Source organism: Centruroides sculpturatus, unplaced genomic scaffold (genome assembly GCF_000671375.1).
Source record: "Centruroides sculpturatus isolate CEXI.00-Female unplaced genomic scaffold, Cexi_2.0 scaffold316, whole genome shotgun sequence".
NCBI lineage: Eukaryota > Metazoa > Arthropoda > Arachnida > Scorpiones > Buthidae > Centruroides > Centruroides sculpturatus.
In genome coordinates, this window is record NW_019384641.1 from 181560 (window position 1) to 201336 (window position 19777).

The 19777-nt window shown below is 30.3% G+C and overlaps 3 protein-coding genes across 3 annotated transcripts in view; 1 reads left to right on the plus strand and 2 right to left on the minus strand.

Annotated features, from left to right (window-relative positions):
- Positions 1 to 4387: 4387 nt before the first annotated feature.
- The window catches only part of LOC111626003 (26S proteasome non-ATPase regulatory subunit 5-like), a 31825-nt gene continuing 16435 nt past the window's right edge, over positions 4388 to 19777 (minus strand). Inside the window, exons 2-3 of the mRNA XM_023369271.1 lie at positions 5471 to 5659; positions 4388 to 5356 (exon numbers count right to left, since the gene is read on the minus strand). Coding sequence (XP_023225039.1) covers positions 5121 to 5356; positions 5471 to 5659 — 425 coding nt within the window. The 3' untranslated portion in view covers positions 4388 to 5120. The remainder of the gene's footprint in view (positions 5357 to 5470; positions 5660 to 19777) is intronic.
- Positions 13642 to 15122, plus strand: LOC111626002. Its single transcript, XM_023369270.1, has 2 exons — positions 13642 to 13867; positions 13954 to 15122. The coding sequence occupies exons 1-2, from the start codon at positions 13695 to 13697 to the stop codon at positions 15053 to 15055; spliced, it is 1275 nt and encodes a 424-aa protein (XP_023225038.1). The 5' UTR covers positions 13642 to 13694; the 3' UTR covers positions 15056 to 15122.
- On the minus strand, positions 17871 to 18323 carry LOC111626004. The gene is made up of 2 exons (XM_023369272.1): positions 18113 to 18323; positions 17871 to 18028 (listed from the first exon to the last, which is right to left on the minus strand). The coding sequence occupies exons 1-2, from the start codon at positions 18307 to 18309 to the stop codon at positions 17872 to 17874; spliced, it is 354 nt and encodes a 117-aa protein (XP_023225040.1). The 5' UTR covers positions 18310 to 18323; the 3' UTR covers position 17871.

Genomic DNA, 19777 nt, shown 5'->3' on the forward strand with positions numbered 1-19777 from the left:
ACCCTAGTTACAGCCTAAGACGTAATTTGGAAATTTGTTTGGCATATCTACATATATTAAAAAGTTTATTATTTTTAAAATTTAGAGTTAATGAAGTTAATTATTTAGATGATGACAATGATGATATATAAATTACACCTTAGATTGATATTATTAATCCTTCCCTGCACTGTTACAGTTGTACAACATTAAAGTTTGCTTCATTTTATCTATAAATAATAATAGCATGTGTTATGAATTCGGTAACACGAAAATACCAAAGCTTTTTACCATTAAAGGGTGCTATTTTCTTACATTTTCCAATTTATTTGAAACTTTTTAAATAACAATTCCTTTCACTATTGCTTTAAAGTGTATATAATATGATAATAATTCTTTCAAACTGTTTATAATGAAATAAACTTTGTTATAATTAGTAATGAAATATATCTGTAATGCACTACCAAGTATGCATTTGAAAACCAAAATATTGTTTTTATTAAAAATGACATTGACACCGATACCAAAACTGTATATAATGAAAATTCTTGACACCACTATTGCTGCTTTTGCTGTCAGAATGATTACTTGATGTCTCTATATCATGACTTTCCATAGTGAAATAATTATGACTGTAAAACGTAGTCACTGAATGAAGGTTTTACTGTATTGTGTTTCGTGTACATATAAGTTAAAACTGTAATAATTTAAAAATGATTGATATACGCATGCTTGACTGCAGTTTCTGTACATGTAAGGTTTACAGGTATGTTTTTGGAGATATCACTGGTTTTTTTCATTTCATGCTTTATAAATGGTTACATTAGTTCCCTCGTCTACAAAGTATTTATCTGTGGAAGGCCATAAGATGAAAATGTTGCATGCAGCTTCTCCACAGCGGAGAAATAAATGGAAAGATGAATTTGAAAATAATTTTTTAAATATATTTCAAATTATTATTCAGAGAAAGTGGCAAGGATTTAATTTTTCCAACAACATCTTTAAATGGTATCTGTGAGAAATGCTCTAATTTAGACAAATTAAATATTTTTAAGAAATGTAAATGTATTTATGTATGATTTACATTGGGTTTGACACCAAATACTAAAGAGACAGCAAAAACAATTACATATACACTGCACTCAACTCTATTTGATTGCTGCTGTTCACTTGGAAAGTTCAGAGATGTCAGTAAGAATACTTTGAGTTCCATAGATATTTTATGTAATTTACAGAATCGTATGTACCAATAAGTTTTGTGTAAGTTAATAAGAGAGCAATAATAAATTGTAATATTAGCAAATCCAAAGATCATTGCTATGTAGAATTTGTATATAATCGATAACATATCAGACAAAAAAATAATTGCAGGATTTTTGGTATAATTTGATGCTAACATCGAATAATAAGTACAATTTTGTAGAATATGAACAAAACAAGTCATATGCAAATTTTGTAGTTTTCCATTACATATAATAGTCGTTTTATCACTAACAGATAGCTCTGCAATAAATGAAACTATAATTTAATAAATCTAGAACAATGAAATCAAATCTCATTAAAATTAAAATGACAAATATAATGATGAGCCCCTGGGCAGATATTTCGCAAAATATATCTTTTTTGACAGAAGGAGAAAAGAAGGATTTTTAAGTGAAATGAAAAATATTGATAAAAATTGATACCTCAGGAACAAAGGAAACTCGATAAAATTTGATACATACTGTAGGTCGAAAAAATTCATAGACGATGATGATACTTATTATTATGTCTAGATGACGTGTATGTCTTTAGTTTTTTAATAAAATGTGAATTGCAATAGACAGAAAGTGTTCTAATTCCAGTATGGTAAGGTTTGCTTTGTTAAGTCCTTCATTCATTCACTCACTTGGTGGCTTGCCTCTACCGAGCTTTATGATAATGTCTTAAAAAAACTTTTTGTGAATTTAAATGTATGAAATCATTGCAGCAATGAAGCAAGAAGTATTATCAGAAAAATATGAAAGAAAAATTTATTGCTAAATGAAGAGCAATTAAAGTTTAATGGCAACTTTTCCCTGCCCAAAGAAATTAAAGAATTAAATACTGCATATCAATATTTTTGTTCTCAGCCATTAAAATTACTGTTCATGAAATTAATCAATTAATGGACATTACAATCTACATGTCTCCAGTGAATATGCAAAACTGTTGTTCATATTTAGGATTTAAGTAAAAACAAAACTGTAATGAGTTAATTTCCTACACTAAAAATAATGTTGAAAGATCAATGTTTTGAATCAGTTGAGAATATAAAGAAAAAATTGCACTGCTTCCAGCATTTCTTTCATCCCTAGAAAGACATTCTACAAACGTTTCAGAGGACAAAAGAAATGCTGGAAGCAGTGCACATGCAATAGAGGGAAGTACTTTAAAGGTGATGAGGCCAAACAACTTCTAAGTTAAACAGGAAATTTTTTATTTAAAAAGTTCAGGAATTTTATGAACAGACCTTGTATGTAAAAACCTTTTAATTAGAATACACATTTATAGAAAAATAATATGAATTGTCACCTTATAGTTATATAAAAAATTTTACCAACTTTAGTGTTCATTTTAAATGTTTTGGCAGTAGGGCTTCCAGATTTTGTGCCATTTAAATTGTTTTCTATTTAGTGCATTCTGATAATCAACATTATATTGCATTAAACTGTTTAATGAACATTCTTTTTCTAATGAAAAACAGTAAAAAATCACAAATTAAGTAAATATTAAAGGATTTTCTGAATTGATAGTTTGGAAGAAAGGATTTCTGACATTTTGGAATACAGGCAGTCTGCTGGCTGGGAAATTCTGCAGTAGTACTGTTTCTGCCAGTTTTGATTTTGGTAATGACAAAATCATTTGTGAAAATTAATTTTTTTATCTGTTGTTTGCTTAATTTATGGTTTTAACACTAAATTATTTTGAAAATTTAAGATTATACAACAGCAAGTCCTTTTTTTTCCTATTTACATCCTTTTTAATTCCAATCCAGGAACCACAATATAACATGGATGCTGTCGTGGAAAATTTAGTTTTTAATGTTTGTAGACGTCGTAGTCTACAAAACAGGCTTGATGTCGAAATAATTTTATGATAGTATTTGTCTGTTTTAGATGTTTACTTCAAGTTGCTTGCTGTTTGTGGTTTCTGGATTGGAATTAAAATAAGATGTAAATAGGGTAAAAGGACTCATTGTTTGTATAGTCTTAAATTTTCAAAATAAATATAATAATCTGGGCTAATGTGAACTTTAAATCACGTTTTATAAACTGTAATATAGGGATGTTTAATTGTTCAATAAATATATTAATAAGTGATTTTATAATTTTTATTTTTAGTTCTTCACAACTTATTCACTTTTTGGTCAGAGTCTTGAAGACTGCCAGTACCATATTTGAAACATAATGCCATCTATTGAATATATTTACATAAAAAGCTGCAAGTTTTGCTGAACACATATATATCCAGGTAATAGAAAATTATAATAAATAAAAATAAATTACCATACACAACAAAGAATAAATGGTTTTAAAATCTGTTTCATTATGGAAAAAAAAAAAAACAATATACTAACTTAGAAAATAATCTCTTAATTTGAAGATTTTATATTACTACTATTTATCAATGGATGTATTTACAGAAATTGTTTTATTGATTTTCATTTTGAAATGAAAATATAAAGTATAAAAACATATGGGATAAATCATAAAGTTAAAAATAAACAGGAAAATTAGGAGCAAGGAAATTTTTATGCTAATTTGTGTGGGTCTTAGAACATATCGTAGTAAGTGTATTGCTATTCAACAGTCTAAATAACTTTACTTTATGATTAAATGTGAAATATTAATATAAAAAAGCTTAAAAAAAGATAAGTAATAAAAAATTCCAATAACTTTTGGATATCAGATATTCATCATCAAGAATCCTGATGATAAATATCAAATACTTGGAAGCTCATAAGTCATATTTCTGTAAGCTATTTTGCTTCATTAAAGCATATTTTGTTATAATTTTATTTTAGAATATTGAAGTTATAAAATACAGTAAGATTTCCTTACTGAAATTATTCTCAAACTCATCTATACTTAGAATAATAATTTTAAGTGGGTTAAGTAAATAATGCAATTAGTGGAAATTCCAATGAGGACATGCTAGAACATTACAATTTCTGTAACTTGAAATTTATTAATTATAATTATCATTTTTAATTAATATTAATTTATTCAACATAAAATTGAAGTAAAAAAAAAAACATCAGTAATTGAAACTACTGTACTGTAATCAAATAATAATTGCATGTTTTTGACCACATATTAAGTTTTATAGTGTAAAAAAGACAACTTAAAAACACTTCTTTACCTAAAGATAATGATTACTACAGTTTTTATAGAGTATTTTTCAATTTACATATTTTAGGGTTTACTAATCTGATAATATTAGACTGTTGATAACAATATTTATAAATAAAATAAGTGGATTTAATTATACTTATAAAGAAATTTTGTTCATGTTTTCTCTTTCATCTCTGACTGTGTAACTGGGTGCATTGGGCAACTTTGTTCATACAATGTTAATAAATGCAATATACAGGGTGTAACTAAACTCTGTACCAATATTTTAGAAGTATCTATCCCCAAAATAATAGCAGTTTTGCTACACACTGTATGAAACAATATCATACTTCAATTACTATCAAAGGTTGCCTACTATATATATTTTACGATTTTTATTAGTTTTAATACTTTAAAATATAATTTTAAGCCACACTCTAATCAATTGATTAATTAATGCAAAGAACTAACACATTACAAGGTATACAGCAAATCACAATTACAGCCATTACAGGTGGCGTATCCATTAGTCGTCAAATTTCATGAGGGAAAGATGAAAGATTACACAACTGACTGTATTGCCAGTGACAAAGTTGTGTAGATAGGATGCACAATCTTATGCACAGTGATAAACTTGTATAACTTTATTGCATGGTCATCCCCAGCTGAATATTCTCTAATTGTGAGATTAATGTTTGAATATTACTTTAAAATGTTTATATCCAATAAACGTATGCTTTTTATCAGCAAGTAATTTGATATAATTATAAGTGGGATTTGATCCCTCTAGCCCCTAATCACTGACCATCCCTGGGTATCAATCTGTAATTTGTAATAATAGGAATGCAAGATTTGCGATACTTCATACTTACAATGATAAATAATAAAGAAAATATAGTACAAATAACTTACCATAATCTGAATTAGATCAAACATAGTAGCCAAGCCATCAACTTTTACTTCATTTGAACCTCCTTTTATTAAATCACCAACACATTGAAGATATTTTTCCATCTTAGTCCCTATAAAAAATGACAACTTTATTTATTTAAACTCAAAAACTATTCAGTTATAATATATAAAAATCTTTTATTAAAATCATATGACAAAAATTGAAGTAAAAAAAGAGTAATGACCTTCTTGCACTAAATATCTCTTCCCGTCAGACATTGCCCCGATAAAACCCAACGTTCGAACCGCGTGGCTCTTCAGGACAAAATCATTACTGTCACACAAGTTAAAAATAATATTCACCACCTTTGGAAGTTCTTTAAAAAGCTTTTTTGGTTGGGAGTGTCCAAGATTGCCAAAAAATTTAAGCAAACCTGTAAAATGTTTTCAAAATTTTAAATAAATTAGAACATGATAAAAGATCAAAAATTCATATAAACAGCAGATATGTTAGAAGATATTTAACTATATCTTAGTATATCTTAATAGTATAGAAAATAATACTAAATTCTTAATATATTTAACTATATCTTAAGAATTTAGTATTATTTTCTATACTATTAAATATAACTTTGTATAAAAATCATTAAATGTAACAAACATTAAGTACAGGGTGATTCAAAAAATATTAGCGTTAATACAGAAGTATCTTATTATGCTGAATGTGCAAATTTTCCACTATATCTTTTGTCATGTGCAAGAATTCACAACCCAATTGCAGAGTTTTCAAAAAAGTACAGGCCTCCTAGTCCTGTTATGACATCTGCACACCTCCACATAAATACATTAACATTTTTATGAAGTAAAGAACAAATAAAATCGTCAAATACGTACATAAAATCATACATAAACATGACAGTTGAGAAATGATTATAAAATTTAATGCATTAAACACAAGAAAATTAATGTAAATTTCATAAATACTAAATTAAAATATCACTTAATGTTACATTTGATAAATTTTTATTGAAAACATGATACCAAGACTAATTACATTAATCCAACTCCAAAAAAACCAAAATTCTTGCAAACAGTTCATTATAAATTATATAAATTGAGTTTAATACTGGGAATTAAAGACAAGTTTAAAATGAAAATGCAATTGAAACTAAGTTAATTCAAATGTATTTATATCAGTTCACCTTTAGTACATAACTGAAGACAAAACTTTTTGTTCTTTGTTCTTTTCTTTCTTTGTTCTTTTCTTTTTGTTCTTGAACTTTTGTTCTTTTCACTCTTTTTGCTCCTGTGGACAACTAAGAAGGCTTTTTTAATCACCCATTAGGCACACAATGAGGAGGAGCAAGCTGACATATTCAGGGCAAACCTTCCAAGAAAAATTTTTTGTTCTTTTTTTTTTAAACTTTTTATCTTGTGGGCCTTTTTATCTGGGGTCCACAGAATGGAAAGAGTAGATGGGGCCCCCAATAAATGTAAGGCCCCATCCCTCGTCATCCAGCTGCCCCAATGTGAACTAGGCTGAATACATGACAGGCATGGAAAAATGTCATTTTGGTGCCCACAGCATGTTGAGAGTAAAAAGAAAATAAACCATGAATGCAACTATCATATAGAAAATGTTCCCAAATACATGTAGGTTAATATAACAATGAAAATAACCTTTACAGATTTATATCTTTATTGTTACTATAATCAGATTTGCCTATGCTTTATTTCAACCTTTTTTATTTTCAAGATACTGCTGAGTAAAGATAGACAACTACAGTGAAATGTAGAATAAATGTAATTGACTTTAGAACCTTGTCATAACATATTGAAATATATATGTTTAGAATAATCTGTTCCAGGCCCATAGTGTAAGCTTCGAAGCAAAGTTACCATTGAATACAACCATTTAAACAGGTAAATACAATATAAAACAAACTATAAGTGTAAAAATTATATAAAATTTTTAGATTTTGCACCTGTAAATTTGTAAAGCATAAACAATTTTTCCTTAATGAAAACTATGAACAAATTTTTCCCTAATAATCAGTGTACACATACTAATGTACACAAAAAGCCAATAACTGAACCTTACAAATGCAAACAAAAAAAGTAATGACCAACTCTAATAAAAGTGGTAAGGCTCCAACATGTCATTCACAAAAGCCTACTACATTGGTCAACAGTATTCTTTTGCATTCAGTATAAATTAATCACCAATGTTCCAACATGCTTGGCTCCAGAGCCTTGCTGGATCAAGTTTTGTACAAAACTGTAAAGTAATAATTTAAAAGATAAATGACAAACTACTTTTACAATTTAAATAAAAATATTTGATGCTTCTATGTCTTTAATATATAAAAATACAAATATATAAGAAAATGTATACCAATAAATATTTAGCTTCAAAACATTATTATGTGTTTACTTATTTCTACAGAGCTTACAGCTAGAAATGATCAAATTGCTGGTATATTTACCAGTGCATTTTTAACTAATTACCATTAAACTGATAAATCGATTTACCAATAATGCAATCCCTAGAGGTAACCAAGCAAACAAATATAAGTCACAGAAAGGTTAAATGCCTTTTATACTTCTTACAGGTACTGGGTCATCCATTAGCTGCCAGAAAATTGGTGTTAAACCTATGATATTTTATCAAAATAATCATCCTTTTGTTTATACCCTTCTAGGCATGTGGAACATTTTTATTTACTTTATTATTATTGTATTTGATAGCAAAAATAAAGATTTATTTGCTTACTAATAACCATTTTTATAATTTATATTTATATTTTCTAAATAAATTTAATACACTGCTCATANAGTAGATATTACATTATCCCCATTCGTACAAGGAAATGGTTTAATTTAAGGAGTTAACAACAAATAATAAATAATTACAGTTTATTGTAGAGAATCTTCAAGTATGTTGTTTTGCACCTTCTAGCCACTCTCATTTTGAGCTGTATTGAAATTATTTTTGTGACCGTACGTCAATCTACCGTTCTAGGAGACTTGGAATCGAATTTAGGCCAACGATCCAAGAAAATTTTTCATGGGCGATATCTTCTAGATACGTCAGACCCTTTTTCCTCATTACGCGGCCGTCTCCATTGTGAGCTTGGCCGAATCCATGATGAGTACGGTGAAAAGGATCTCTCGATACACTCAAAGCAAAAATGTAATAAAAACAAATTAAACCAATGAAATACAACTGTAAATAAATTGCAAAAGTTTTATTTTAAGTACTTATTTCATCTTTAATTATTTTCTCCATTTAAAGGATATTTTTCCATATTAATTCTAGATTCGGCTATGCTATAACGAAGATGGCCAGAAGGTGAGGGATGAGCTTGACATATCTGGGACAAATCACCCATGAAAAATTTCTGGGAAGACTTTTCTCTCGGATTCGTTCTCGGTTCCTCCATAGCAGAAGGCCGATCACTTGTTCGTCCGAGTCTTATACATATATTTTAAATTATACTAAACTCCCTCTAACACTGTTGATAATTCCGTTTTATATGAATTCCATGTTGTACGGGTCACTTAGATTTTACAAATACGTGAGCCATTCACAGTCCGGCACACGTATTTGTAAAATCTAAGTGACTCGTACAACATGGAATTCATATAAAACGGAATTATCAACAGTGTTGTAGGGGGGTCTACTGTATTTTTGAATTTCGTAGATGCTAATGATATTAATTCTTTGCATTATTAAAATTTATAAAATTTTAATTAAAATCTAGTGCCTTAAGTACTGTATTCAGATTTATTGCATGCAGAGGTTTGCATATTACATAGTAAATAGCAGACTTACATTCACTAATGAAAATCTATCATTTACTATACGCTGTACAAACATCTTTTCCATTAGCAATTATAATAACCGCGTTATTGATTATTAATAAATCGTTACGTAAAGAAATCTATAAAAGACACGTAGCGGAATCATTATATGAAACATAGTCTGTAACGATGGCAATCTATAGTATACAATGGCGTGTAACTGATTCATTTCTCCTTCATTTATACCAATTTTCGAAATAGTTCTCATAAAAAAATGAATGAATTAAATGACGAAATGATAAATTCGATAGAAGAATCGGAAGATTCATCGGCTAGAATGCTTCTTTATCCAATAAATTCCGCATTAAAAGTATTCGGAATTAACATTTTGCAAAGTGAGAATCATAAGAAGACTTATAAAGATAAAGTGTACAGTTTTTATCTGACAGTATTAGAAGTATTTTTAATTTCCACCATTTTAAACATTTCGTTTATGCTGTATTCTAAAGATGCATTCTGCAGAAGTTGGATCCTGATTTTTCCAGAGAGAAGGGAAATGATTATTAGCGGCATCCTAGTAATTTGTATCTACACCACTTTCCTCTTTGGAGTTATAAGACGAAGAAAGTTAGAAATTCCGAGCGATGAAAGTTCTTACCACAAGGAAAAGGATTTAATGAATGAACTAGAATCGTATTGTCATTCTCAACTCATTTCTTCTTTCATTCCGATGATAATTATTAAAATGAGCATTGATATTTTTCTGTATCCTACATTCGATGATGTAACTTACACCGAATGTATTCTGTGTTACTTCTTTACGACATTTCTTTTAATATTTTTAAATAGCTGCTTGGATTGTTGTGGCCTCATGGCTTATGCTCTTGGATTAATACTGTACAAGAGATTAGAACACTTATCCGATTACTCTGAAAACATTCGCATCGAATCAAAACGTGTGAAAGACGAACTGGAAATTGTTATCAGGAAGCATTCTCACATCTGGTCCTACATTCAACACATAAATGCTAAATATGAAAATCTTATTGCTGTTATCTATGGCTACACCTTGTACATGTGTTGCTCATTAATAATCACTTGTACTTTCTTTAGACTGAACACGTATCTTTTGATTGGATTATCTATATTTACAATGATAATGCTGGTTCAATTGTTATTATTTGCAGTAGCATTGTCAAAATTTACTTCTGCAGTAAGTACAGTAACTTTAACAAAAATGCGTACCGTTTTTATTGTTTCATATTATGATTACTAATAATTCTTTATGTTTAGCTTTACAGTAACTTCATCGCTTTTAATAGATTCTCGTCTCTGAACTATTCATTGGAATATAAGTTAAAGGTATGAGGAATTACTAACGATTCTTAGAAATTTCATAAATCACTGTAGTACTTCGATATAACATAAATGTCGATTTTAGATCTTGAATTTTATGAAAAGATTTGGAAAAACTCCAATTGGAATTTCCTTTGGTAGATGCTTCTACGCAAAGAAAAGCTTCCTTCTGAAGGTATTGTTTTGCTTTTTTTTTTTACACATTTTATCAAATTTACACTGCTCTTTAATCTTTTCCTGCTGTTATATATAATAGAGAAAAAGTATAGCGATCGATCAAAAAATGACTCCTCCAAGATTTTTATATTTTTGAAGTCAGGACATCTTGAATCTTCGAGAAATGCAAAAAAAAAAAAAATTCGGGAGTTTTTTGTATGTATGGTTGTTAGTGTGTGTATCTGTGCGTGTGTGTATAGGGAGTTCACCCCCTTTGAAGCTTAATAACTCTTGGGCTTTTTGTCGAAAATTTCTAAAGTTTTGAGAGAGGTTTGTTCATTAGGGCTATTGGTGCTATTAAAGGTTAAGGAAGTGGGGAGATAAAGGGGGTCGTGTTTATCTCCAGTAGAATAAGACTTCATAACGATTTTACTCATTATTAACATTATTTTTTTTAAACCTATCCTTACTCTCAAAATTAAACTTTTTGCCATTTCAGAATAGTTAAAAATATATAGTTTTAAAAATAAAATATGATAACAGATGGCGCCACCGATTGTCGCCGGGAAAGTTAAGTAACTCGTTGCTGGATTTTTATTTTTAGGTGACGAGTGGATTATATTCAATTCTTTCGACTTTGCTGGAATTAGTACAGAACAAGAGGAAAATATGTATCAGAATGGAAGTAAACAATACTTACGTCGGCTATAATGAAACAAATAGTTATTGATCGTAAATATCGGACGAACGGCCGAGCAACTAAAGCGTCAGATTTCGTCTCTGGAGCACCTAAGATCAAATCTGGGCTGTAGATGCCAATAATTTTTCTTTGCTGGTTCGTTCCGGATATGCAGCGCTCACCCACCCGGCTGTCCCAATTTTAAAAGTGGTGGAATCCATTTGGGTGTAATCTTAGTGTTCTTGAACGAAAAGAGTCAAAAACAACAAAAATGTTGGATATAACAATCATGTATTTGGTTCGACCAAATACGTTAAAAGCTCGGCAACGGCTATGGAAATGCTTTCCCAGTGGACATTTCTATGGAAAACTGGCCTTGTTTAGTTGTTAAACACGTGAAGAAAACTCAGAAGACGCGATCAGCCTGTTTACCAGTCACTCTTTTTATCAGGTGTTCAGTGCTTTAATCCATTCAGGAGTAGTGAGCTAATATCAATCATGTATTGGCCTAATAGTTTGACGTATATTCATAGATGCCGTTTAGACTGCTTGTAGAGAGAACACTGCAATCGTATGCACCATTATAATCCTGTTAGAATATTGGGACGATCAATGTTCAAGATTTGCTTATGAAATTTATGGTAAGCTTATGTATAAAGCATGTATAACGATAAAACAACAGTATTTTAATAATGCTATATAATTCAGTTGAATATTAATTATCAATATTTAAATGTATTATGTACAGTATAGATCGGTATATCAATAGTTTGATAAATAGTTTAGTAGATATTACATTATCCCCATTCGTACAAGGAAATGGTTTAATTTAAGGAGTTAACAACAAATAATAAATAATTACAGTTTATTGTAGAGAATCTTCAATGATTGTAACTGTTTGTTCTTAAATGTTTGAAAGAGTAAATAAATAAACAAATATATATATATATACCGTTCAGCAATTTTTGAATAGTTTTGATATTCACATGCTATTTGAATTTAAATTGTAATTAATTATGTAGTAGTTTCGACAATAAAATTTTTTAATCACTGATATAGTTAGCTCTTTTCTGAAATATTTGTAAGAAAATCTTGAAATTTACTTTCCTTTTTAATGTATTAACCGAGATATACAATACAAAATTGATATCTATGAGAAACTAATACAATGTTACAAGATATGAAATCTTTCTATTTGAAAATTCTGTGCCAGCCAGCGGTCCAGTGGATAAAACCACTGAACAGTGATAGTCAGAGGTTAGCACTTTACCAATATGTGGAAATTTTTGGGTGTACTTCACGTATCTAATATCTAAAGAAGAAGCAGTTTATCATAGAAAGTCCTCCTGGCCACTATTGAGTTTCCTTAGCCTATCAATCACCCAATCCTTTTTTACGACCCAATAGTGAGGATAGACATCGCGTTTGGTTTATTTGTTTACTGCAACGCGATAACGTGAGCTACATTCCGAGGGGAATGCCTCCCGGGAGATCTTTTATGAGAAACTGGCTCCTATTTACGTGTTAATAACGTAAAGAAAACCCGGAAAACTCCACGTGGTCAACCCGTTGTCCAGGCACGAACCCACGACCAACTTTCAGTATTCAGTGGTGTTATCCATTCTACCACTGGCAGGCCTCTTAGACATTGGTGAAGAAGTAGTAGACATCTTGGAACTATAATTTTTCCTAAAGGTAAACTTTTTTAAATTAGTAAAAAGAAGATAGATTTTTTCCACTTGAATCAGCTTTACTGTTTAACTTAATTTTCAGCACAGAATAAAATAAAGTAAAAAGTAAATAATTTTAATTTAAACTGTAAGGATACAATTTAAAAAATTTTTTACACAAATAAAAAAACAAGGCCAGAAATAGACAATAAGAAAAGAACGGTTTTCGAGGGCTTCTCTCACTTTCGTAGTATTCGAAATGGTAAATTTTTTTATTGTTAATAGAAAACACAATTTAGAAAACATTAATTTATTGATTCGTTAATGCAAGGTAAAAATTGACAACGATTTTGCGCAGAAATTTCGTCTATATTACTTGCTTGACTTGAAAAAGGAATGAGGAATGATGTCTCAGCTCCTTGTTCCGTGATAAATTATGAGCGTATGTTGAACTCTTAAGTGTAGGATCACTACAATCTGGCTTACTTTCATCAGTAGTGTTAATTTGGTAAAACCTTTTACTAATGTTTGTCCCTGTCCTAAATATATCGGATCTCGTTCCTTACCATCTTGTCGCCCCATTTGGGACTCATACTGAATCCACGATGGCATGGTATGAAATAGTATTTTAACAACCACAGATCGAAAAGAGTAAAAAATAAGAATAATTTATCAGGAAAATTCTGTTTATTTTCCGAACAATGACACAATAAAACTATAACAATTCTAATAACCATTGTTATTTGCAATTCTATTAATACCCATTGTTATTTGAGTTGTATTTGGTTCCAGCTGATTACATTTATGAATTCAAAGACAATCGCACTTCTACCATCAGATGGAGGTAAAATGTTCATCTCCGAATCCACTTTTGATAAAATTCGCAATGAGCAGCTGGAATCTGTGATCGAAAGTCGAGAAGATTCGCGAATACTGAAATTTCCATACCCAACTGAAGTTGTCGCTCGGGTCGTTAAGTGAGATAACCATAATATACTATATTTTAGTAAATCAAAATGAAAATATTTGCATTCTTTAAATATATTTTATATTTATTTTGTAGCTATTTGGGTACAGATGACCCTCAGATAAAATCTTTGAAAAATGGTTTCCATTTGTACCATCTAAGCAAAGAATACGGAATTAAAATATTAAGCATCAAGTGCCAAGAGTATATTGTTGAGCAATTAAGCGAGAAAAACGTCTGCTTAATTCACGATTTCGCCTGCAAAATGAATCTCATTCAGATACAATATCATTGCTGGAATGTTTTCGATTCGTATTGGCGAGAGATATTCGAGGGAGAAGATTTCAAATCCTGCGGGACTACCACAATAGACAGACTGGTGTCTCGTCCATTATACACAAGTATGAGTGAAGTGGATATATTTTTGGCCGTCTACAAGTGGATCGAAGAGAAGACTAAAAGAGAAATGGGAACATCATTTGCTGAAATGGACGAAAACGCAAAGAAACAAAAATATCGAGAAGAAATGCAACCTTTTCTTAAAAAAATTAGATTCTTAGCAATGGACAAAGTAGAATTAATAAATGATATATTCCAACTCCATTTGTTAACAAAAGAAGAAGAAGAATCCATTCTCATCTGTATGGAAACTCAAAATTTCTCTAATTATCCGAGGTATTTCAGCAAAGATTCAAACAAGAGATACAGAAATGAATATTCAAATTACGCATCTCTGTTCGACTTTAAACATATAAAAGAATCTCCTCGAGTAACCGAAAAAAGTAAAAAACCATTTACATTTTTCAGCAGCGAGATATTAGTAAAGGAAGATTGCTTCGTCAATACCCTTAACCTTCCCATAACTGTTAATTGTGAACGCATACCAATAAAAATTTATGGCTACATAAATTCGGTACAAAATGGTGTTTTACATTTTAATTCTCTCTGCAACTCCAAAGGAAATGTAAAATTGGAAAATCCCATATACGTTGGAAAAAATTCGTCTTGTCGCCTGTCCGTAGTTTTTGAACAAGAAGATTGGATCGATAACAATATAAAATTACAATTACCAACAACAGATATTTTCTCTACACCCGAAGGATCCGAGGGGGTGTTATTCGAACAGAAGTTAATTAAAAATGGGATCATTGAAAAAGAAAGCGATAATTTTGCCTTCCTCGTTTACTTATATTTTTGAAAACCATCGATATATTTTCTCACTTTTATAAATTAGAAATAAGTAATCTGAAAATTAATTTGCAAACTCCATATTACTTTATAATATTAAATTCAATCTGATTAATTGTTTAAAATTTGTTTCCTTGAATAAAATATTAATTAACAATTTATAAAGAATACTTTTAAGATGATTTTTCATTTTTAACCAGCCTGAAAATGATCATTCAGAGGGTTTTTTTCAGGTCCATTGTGGGTTCGGGTCAGACAATACCGAAACAGACCATCCCCGAACAGACCTACTTCTCTAATGATATGTAAATCGATTTCTGTCTAGGTTAATAAACACAATTACATTTTTATTCTATAGAAATTATATCAATCGGATTGGCTTGATGGAATAAGGCAACGGAACCCGTGGGCAATCTGCAATGAGGGCCTTCAGGGAGTACTTACTACGGGAAACTGGACTTTACATAGGTATTAGAATGTGAAGAAATTTGTGAACGATGACTACATTACTCGTAATGGGTTCGATCAGTAAGAGTAACTGGGTACGGTGCTCCGATTCCTACGTACATTGCAAATTATATAAGTTAGAAACGGAAATCGAAACCGGGTCCACGGCGGTAGATTAACAGTTTAATATCGTATCAAGCGTATATATGAGAGAAAAATTTATTTCTTCTTCTAACACAATAAGATGCTATAAATTAAGACACTTGGCGGTTTTTCTCATCTTTATTTAGTTGATACGTGTGAAAAAATTACACGTTGAATTGATTTTAATTTAAAAAATCTGACTCTTATTGCATTTCATTTGTTTTATTGGTATTATTCCTTCATTTAAATCACTATCCATCCACGTTTCCTACTAAATAAAATTATAATTCGTGTTTTAAGATAATAAAATATAGGAAAAAAAAATATATATATTTATTTCGTTGTATTTTTTGCAAGTTTTGTGGTGTTAGTGTTCTCGAACCGCTAGACGTCACTAGTTCGCGCTGTCTCCATTACACGTGACTACAGCACATGCTAATTCACGAGAGTCAGTTTGGATTTGTCATTCCTTTGGTTCAGTTGCTTGCTTTTTTTTACTCCAGGTAAGTACGTGTGTTTTTAACATCTTATAAATAGAAATGTTTACTTAATTAAACTTTATGGGCCCTTTTTTTCTAATTTTGTTCTCTTAAGACATTTCTCAAGTAGAAACTACTCAGTTGTTTTATCTTTTTAATCACATTATATTTATTAACCCAAACTGCATCTAATGAATATATATATATATATGATATAGTCTAGATGTTTATCTTTTATGCACTTACACAAAAGCATAATTACCCAAAAATATGATGAATACAGTTAAAGAAATTTACAAATTTTGTTTTTTTTGAAAGATTAGATGATAATCATAGGCAATGCTTCTTTCAAATCAAAAAAACAAAATATAATTTTATCAATCAATCATTTATAAGAAAGCATTTGTCATTTAAAACTAATTAGCGCTATGCCTTCTGCTTTTTCAGTTTAATCATGTCATAATATTATGATAGTATATCATATGATTCTTAAAATATTATTTTAAGAATAGTATATCATATGATATACTATCATATGATTCATTTACATTCATATTATTTACATTCTTAAAATATTATTTTAAGAATGTAAATAAATAAATATTATACAGAACAAATAAACCAGGCAAAAGGAGGATATATCCTGCTTATTCATATCCTCTTAAGTTATTCTGAGTATGAGAAATCTCTTCTTTAACAAAACAATTTAAATAAGCTGCTTTATGTGGAAAGGAATGAAGGAATAATCTTTAAAATTTATATCCTGAACTTATTAACGAAGAAAGAATGTCAAGGATAAGTCAATATATGTGATATCATCCATTTGTTTGTAATGAATTAACTCCGTGTTTTCTGTTTCACTTATATTTTTTTAAATTCTGGCAATAATAAAACAAAAGACGACAAAATACCACGCCCCTATTCATTTTCCAACCATGGTATATTTACAACGATTGTGTTCCATCACGTGATTCGGAACACACTCCTATCAACCAAAGATTTGCTACATAATTAATATAGTCCTTGTAGACAAGACTTTACAGAGATTAAGTATAAAAAACGGGAGCACCAAATGACAGGTACAATATTGTTTCATAAAGTAACTTTCTTAAGGGAGTGATATTTCCTTTCATTTGTGTTTTCCATAAACGAGTGGATTGCAAATGCATTTAGTGCATAATCCCATTGCACATTTTCTCTCGTATAAATCAGAATAAACATATGCGAGTGTTACTTGTAAGCAACAATATATACGAGGAACTAAAAAGCTTTTTCTACCCGTTGCAACGCTCAGACTTTAGGGGTGTAGCAGTGCCCCTGCTGGCCACTGCGAGAAACCGTTTTGTCCCNTTCAATTTGACAAATTTAATCTCTTAGTGATTCCCCGTGTTGTTATTCGGCAGTTTGCTTCAATCGGTACCTTTTATTTTGTTTTCATTGGCTTCAATTGGCCATCCATAACGTGGTGAATCTTCAATACTGAAATTGCCAGAACGAAATTTTTTAAACCAATTTTGGCACTGTTGTTCTGTCAACACATCTCCACCATACGTCACATGATTTTTTTCTTGCTTGAACGGCATTTTTATTTTTTTAATAATAAAAAAGCAAAATATGCCGAAAATGCCGCTTTCGATCTTCCATATTTGATGAGACACAAAAAATAAACAATTGCACAAAGTCAAACAAAATTTTTTTACAAATAAACCTTAAAATGCTAGCTGTCAAAATATATAATGATAATAAACGTTTAATTTTACAATCTTACTTGTTTCAGAGCCATTTCTTTAACATCCAACAGTTCACTATTAAGAGCAAGAATCAACTCAGGTGTAAACTGCTTTATAACTATATTTGGAGAAATAGAATCCAAAAGTTTTGATAAAAAGTTGATTACAGCTTCCTGATCATCTCTGTTGTAAAATAAATAACGAATTACCATAAAAATTATAAATTTAAATGGGCGAAACATAATGTAAACAAACAAAATGGCTTACTTTTGTCTTGGAGGATTTTGAACGACGTAACGAATTAAAGGCGCGATTTGATATTCCTGAACAATATTACTGACGTCAGACTGAGGAACTGAAGACATGAGAAAGTTAATCTCTTTCATAATATTCAAAGAACTTTCTGGAGACGAATGAAATTGAGACATAAGTGAACGTATCTGATCCTTCAGTGACAGCGCCATTTTTGAATTTTCAAGTGTTGCCACCTAAACTGTATGAAATCCATCGATTTAAAAGTTTAGTTTCGGAGAGCCGTAGGCCATTGTGAGATGTAACTCTCCAGGAATTAGTTTGTTAAACATGCAATAGGGCTAACAAAGTTCACAACAAAACTCCAATGTTGCCACAGAAGTAGCTGAAGCAGTGGTGTTTCTCACATCTATTAGCCATCTCTAGTAAATTGGAAAACGGTTGATTTTTAGCATTGTTTCAAAAAACGGATTTTAACTTTGTCACTTTTAAATTTTATCCCATTTTTGTGGTCTTCAAAATTTATCAAGGATTTCCTAGACTTCTTTTATGAGCATGATCTACAGTTCTGATGTGGTCCCAACTGTCTCATTCAGAGCTGCATTTGTGCCCCCAACTTTTTTCAAAACTAGGGCCCAACTAGCTTGTTGGATCCCACTTTTGATTCTGTATACAAATCCATAGCACTGTATGGCATATACAGTATACAGAGAGATGTAATAGAGGAAGCAGTGAGCTTGTACTTTTGGTGATGAAGGAGCAGAGTTCAGCAGCATAGAACACAAGCTCCACTAAGCATAACCACCCAAAGATAGGTAAGCACACAAGGTTTAAACAAAAAGTTGTATCCCTATCTGGATTTTCTGACATAACCAAGTGATATTTACAACAGATAGTTACAGAGCATAATTGATTGCCGTCGGGCGGCCCAAATGGTCTTCCACTGCAAAAAGCATTTCCTGGATTGCATTAGTTGGAGTTTTGGCTACATGACAGTGGGCAGCTAGACATTGATGACACCANGGTTCGAGAATTGGGTAAAACCCTCGTACAACATGAAATGTAATAAATTTTTACATACTTAAGTAATAATAGTTCACGAAAATTATTATTTTTGTGACTATTAGTACTTAAGTATGTAAATTTTCTTTTTTTGCCTTCTGTCAATACACATGGTCCTTCTCGAAACGTGTTTCAATGTTGCCACATCTTGATGCTTCTGCTTCTGATGTTGTCAGATGTTTTTCCCTTATTTCATACTTGCTTTATTCTTCATAAGTGCTTAGCACCATATGAGGAAGTTTATAAAAATCTTTTAACTAGAAGCAAGCAATCTAAAATTACATACATTTTGCAAAAGGTAAAGCATGGATCTGAAGATAATGCAGAAAAATGCTCAGAGGATAAGGTTAACTTGCCATTTTCTTTTTGGCAAGTTATCCTCGGTTAATAGAGCTTTTAGTGATAATGAAGAAAATATTATTTAATTTATATTAATATATATCACTTAAATATCTTTATTAAAATTTTCTTATCTTAATTATGAAAATATAATAGCATGTTTTTTAATTTTTGGAACCTAACCCTCCTTTTCGTATTAGTTCTTTGTTTCGTATAACACGGATTCGCATAACACGGCAATTTTTTGGAACGTAACTACCGTGTTATACGGGGGTTACC